The following is a 5430-nucleotide window of genomic DNA, read 5'->3' on the forward strand; positions in this document are numbered from 1 at the left end:
CGCGGGCGCTGCGTGGACAGCGAGGGTGGCTGCGACGAGGGTTACACCGGCGAGGACTGCAGCGAGCTCATCTGCCCCAACGACTGCTTCGACCGCGGGCGCTGCGTCAACGGGACCTGCTTCTGCGAGGAGGGATTCACCGGGGAGGACTGCGGCGAGCTCACCTGCCCCAACAACTGCAACGGCAACGGGCGCTGCGAGAACGGGTTGTGCGTCTGCTACGAAGGCTTCGTGGGGGACGACTGCGGCGAGAGGAGATGCCCCAACGATTGCCACAACCGCGGGCGCTGCGTGAGCGGGCGCTGCGTGTGCCACGAGGGGTACCTGGGTGAGGACTGCGGGGAGCTGAGGTGCCCCAACGATTGTCACCACCGCGGGCGTTGCGTCAACGGGCAGTGCGTGTGCGACGAAGGGTTCATCGGCGAGGATTGCGGGGAGCTGCGGTGCCCCAGCGACTGCCACAACCGCGGGCGCTGCGTCGACGGGCAGTGCGTGTGCCACGAGGGATTCACCGGGGAGGACTGTGGCCAGCTGAGGTGTCCCAACGACTGCCACCGGCGCGGGCTCTGCGTCAACGGGCAGTGCGTGTGCGACGAAGGGTACACGGGGGAGGACTGTGGGGAGCTGCGGTGCCCCGAAGACTGCCACAATCGCGGGCGCTGCGTGGAGGGACGTTGTGAGTGTGACAATGGTTTCACAGGCGAGGACTGTGGCGAGCTGTCCTGCCCCAACGACTGCCACCAGCGCGGGCGCTGCGTCAATGGGCGCTGTGTGTGCCACGAGGGCTTCATGGGGGAGGATTGCCGCGAGCGCTCCTGCCCCAACGACTGCAACAACGCGGGGCGCTGTGTCGATGGGCAGTGTGTCTGCGAGGATGGTTTCATCGGGGTTGACTGCTCGGATGGTAAGTTGCAATGTTCCTTTTGAACTGCTCTTCCTGAGCAGTTCTGAGTACTGTATGCAGTTCTGGGCCCCTCAGTTCAGGAGGGACATTGAGGGACTGGAGCAGGTCCAGAGAAGAGCAACGAGGCTGGTGAAGGGACTGGAGCACAAGTGCCATGAGGAGAGGCTGAGGGAGCTGGGGGTGTTCAGCCTGGAGAAGAGGAGGCTCAGGGGAGACCTTCTCACCCTCTGCAACTCCCTGACAGGAGGTTGGAGTCAGGTGGGGGTTGGTCTCTTCTCCCAGGCAACCAGCAGCAGGACAAGAGGGCACAGACTCAAGCTCTGCCAGGGGAGGGGTAGGTTGGATATTAGGAAGAGATTTTTTGCAGAGAGAGTGCTCAGACATGAGAATGTGCTGCCCAGGGAGGTGGTGGATTCACCATCCCTGGAGGTTTCCAAGCTGAGACTGGATGTGGCACTTAGTGCCATGGTCTAGTGATTACAGTAGGGTTGGACTCGATGATCTTTAAGGTCTCTTCCAACCAGGTTGATCCTATGAATCTATGATTCCCCTTGGTAATTCCCTGTGTCAATCCAGCAACTTCTGTGAGCATTTTTCCATGTTGCTGCTCTTCTTTACCACAGTGCAAACGGCTGAATCAGAGATGTAATGACACCAGTAGAAAGCTCTTGGTTTCTTTTACTTAACAGGTCTAGAAGTTGCTGGTGACTCTTAGTGGTCAACAGGCTGGTAGTGGTGACACAGTTCATTTGTTGCCTCCAAGTTTGATCCCAGCACAATGTCACTGGAGCTGTAGCCAACACTGGCTGGGATTTGACCCCATGACCTTTCAGTTTCTCATAGTACCTCTTGATGCTAAAAAATAAAGAGCATGTGAAAGAAACTGTTCTAGCTATGGAGAAGAGGGAGATGTAGCCAAAGTCTTACTACACTCACACGTGTGTGTGTGTGTATATATATATATATAAATCCTATATTTCAGGGTGTATGCTAGATCTTACAGAAGCTTAGAGGAAAATCATGGAATCAGCAGGAGTGGAAACTTAGCTATAAAGTCACATGTTTAGTTTCCCACTACCACTGACTATGGAAATTGATAGAAACATTTGGCAGCTAGATAATGACAGGGATTAAGCTATAAATGAGGTCGTTTTCTTTAGTAGATCCCAGGGGAAGAATTATGAAAATAAGATCTTTGTAGAGTAATCAAAGAGTATTTTGGGATTGGGAACACTATAAAAGACAATGAATACTTTTGAAAAGAAATTCCCATCTTTTATCTCCTCCTTCTGGAAGGTGCCTAAGCCCCATTTTGTGCTCCTGCTCATGCAGATCTATTGAAAGTCTTTACTAAAATAATAATATTTTATTTCACTTTGGAAAATCTGTGCAAATTCCAGGACTTTTAGCTACACAATCACATGTTATTGGCAGTTAAATTAAACATCTGAATCCCTAGAGACACTGCTATAGTAGTCTTGTGCAGCAGCCATGAGAGGAGGAGCTGGAAGACAGTCAGCCAGGGGTTGTGTGCAAGTGTGAGAGTAGAAATTGGCCCCTGACTTTTGGAAATGCCTGTAGTCTTCATCAGCTGAACATTCCTTTCCTCAGCAGCTAATTTGTGAGCCATGGCATCCCCATTCCCTGTTTGTTAGATGATTTTCAGAACTGCTCCTGGGAAAATGTGAAACTGGGTAAGTCATTATTTTCTGAGCCTTGAAAATGTCTTATAACTTTGTTTTGGCTTTTCTTCCCCCATTCCCAGTGTCTCCTCCAACTGAGCTGACTGTGACAAACGTAACAGATAAAACTGTCAACCTGGAATGGAAACATGAGAATCTCGTCAACAAGTACCTTGTCACCTATGTCCCTACCAGCAGTGGTGGCTTGGACATGCAGTTCACTGTGCCAGGAAACCAGACAGCTGCCACTATCCATGAACTGGAGCCTGGGGTAGAATACTTCATCCGTGTCTTTGCAATCCTTAAGAACAAGAAGAGTATTCCAGTCAGCGCCAGAGTAGCAACATGTGAGTTTAACATTCCTTGTGTTCCTTCTTTTTTTCTATTCCATAGTATGCACTGATTTGAATCCCTTATTTCAGCTATCACTTATCCTGTATTTTCTGTTTTCAATTACTGGGTCTTGCTTTATATCTCCTTTTTGGATATCATTTATTTTGTACTTTCCAGTTTTTATTCATATGAATAGATTTGCATCCCTTTTTGGGGGGACATTTCTTTTGTGTTTTCTACTTTCAATTCATCTTCTGTTCTAGACAAAGCACTTAATTTTCTATTCTTTTCCAATACCAGTGACTGTGTTAAAAGCACAGTTCACAAGCTCTTCCACTCCTACAATGCCACCCAACAAATCATAGAACCATAGAATTTAAGGGTTGGAATGGACCTTACAGATCATCTAGTCCCAACCTCCTGCCCTGGGCAAGGACAGCTCCTCATCCAACCTGGCCTTGAACACCTCCAGGGTTGAGGCATCCATTACCTCCCTGGGCAACCTGTGCCAATGTCTCACCATCCTCACAGGAAAAAACTTCTTCCTAATATCTAACCTAAACTTTCCCTCCTTCAATTTGACCTCATTACCCCTAGGAGAGCTCCTCATCCAACCTGGCCTTGAACACCTCCAGGGTTGGGGCATCCATGACCTCCCTGGGCAACCTGTGCCAATGTCTCACCATCCTCACAGGAAAAAACTTCTTCCTAATATCTAACCTAAACTTTCCCTCCTTCAATTTGCCCTCATTACCCCTTGACCTATCACTGCAGCTCCTAACACAGAGTCCCTCTCCAGCTCCCTTGTAGGCCCTTCAGATATTGAAAAGTTGCTATGAGGTCTCCACTGAGTCTTCTCTTCTCCAATATCATGTGGTCTTTGTAGATTTAGCCCCTTTGCTTCTTTATTATAATGTAGATTTTTAAATTCTAGTAATTCTTCCTGAAAACAAAACAAAAATATTAAAATATAGCAGTGTGCAAAGTGCAACATGAAATGACTTCAAACTGCTTTGCCTAAAATGGAGGTTGTATTTGTTTTGCATCTTCAGTGTGTTTCACCACAACTTTTATCTCTGTCTGTTCTTTTGCTGTTCATCTTCCTTTTTATGTTGTGCACATCAGTCATATCTAAACATCCCAACCTCAAAAGATGCTCTTTGACTTCGGTCACTGGACTCATTTTTAGAGACCTGGAGCAGGATTCAGCTCACCTAACTTCAAATGTCCACACCAGGCTTCTTTCAAAAGGGCACAAGAAAGAGATTTCTAGGGCAAAATTCATAAGGTGACATCTAAAACAGGTCAGAGGCAGAATAACTAGCTGTGAGGAGGGTTTAACTGTCTCAGATGCTGATCCCTACATGGCAGGTATTTATAGTGGTGGTATAGGGAGGGGATTGGTCCCTCTGCTCTGCTCAGGTGAGACCTCACCTGCAGTGCTGCCTCCAGCTCTGGGGCACCAACACAGGAAGGACAGGAGCCTGTTAGAGTGACTCCAGAGGATTAGAGGAATGGAGCATCTCTGCTATGAGAAAAGGCTGAGAGAATTGGGATTGTTCAAGCTGGAGAAGAGAAGATTTGAGGTGACCTAATTGTGGCCTTCCAGTGCCTGAAGGAGCTACAGGAAAGATGGAGAGACTCTTTACAAGGGCCTGGAGTGACAAGACAAGAGGGAATGGCTTCACACTGCCAGAGAGTAGGTTTAGATTGGATTTGGGGAATAAATTCTTCCCTGTGAGGATGCTGAGGCACTGGCACAGGTTGCCCAGAGAAGTTGTGGCTGCTCCATCCCTGGGAGTGTTCCAAGCCAGGCTGGATGGGACTTGAAGCAACCTGGGCTGGTGGAAGATGTCCCTGCCCATGGAAGAGGAGGTGAACTAGATGAACTTTAACATCCTTTCCAACCCAACCCAGTCTAGGATTCTGTTTTTCTCTGACAGATCTCTAGCCCCAGTGTCCTACTTCTGGAAACTTATTGCTCATGTGAGGATATCCCTTTTTCCTATCACAGATCTGCCTGCTCCAGAAGGTCTGAAATTCAAATCTGTACGAGAAACATCTGTCCAGGTGGAGTGGGATCCTCTGAACTTTTCTTTTGATGGCTGGGAGCTGGTCTTCCATAATATGGTGAGGAAATATTTTCATCTATAGAGACCGTATAAAGTGAAAGATCCTGGATTTTTCATGTCTATACTAACTGATTGTCCCATGTGTTACAGAAAAAGGATGATAATGGTGATATCACCAGCAGCTTGAAGAGGCCAGAGACATCTTACATGCAGCCTGGCTTGGCACCTGGGCAACAGTACAATGTGTCCATTCATATAGTGAAAAACAATACCAGAGGACCAGGACTGTCCAAAGTGATAACCACAAGTAAGCACAACCTGGATTTGTCATATTTGGCCTGGATTTTGTTGGCCACCAACAAAACAACTGCTGTTGGTGTAGTCTAGGGGAGTTTTAAATAAGGGAAAGCCAAGCTCTACACTGTGAATTCACAGAGGA

The 5430-nt window shown here is 48.0% G+C and overlaps 1 protein-coding gene across 1 annotated transcript in view; it reads left to right on the plus strand.

Annotated features, from left to right (window-relative positions):
• Positions 1-5298, plus strand: part of LOC103801143 (tenascin-like) — a gene marked incomplete at its 3' end in the record, with an annotated part of 7093 nt that extends 1795 nt beyond the window's left edge. The window contains exons 3-6 of the mRNA XM_009073547.1: positions 1-904; positions 2670-2933; positions 4934-5049; positions 5142-5298. Coding sequence (XP_009071795.1) covers positions 1-904; positions 2670-2933; positions 4934-5049; positions 5142-5298 — 1441 coding nt within the window. The remainder of the gene's footprint in view (positions 905-2669; positions 2934-4933; positions 5050-5141) is intronic.
• Between the last annotated feature and the right edge of the window lie 132 nt (positions 5299-5430).

This window comes from Acanthisitta chloris, unplaced genomic scaffold (genome assembly GCF_000695815.1).
Source record: "Acanthisitta chloris isolate BGI_N310 unplaced genomic scaffold, ASM69581v1 scaffold12804, whole genome shotgun sequence".
NCBI lineage: Eukaryota > Metazoa > Chordata > Aves > Passeriformes > Acanthisittidae > Acanthisitta > Acanthisitta chloris.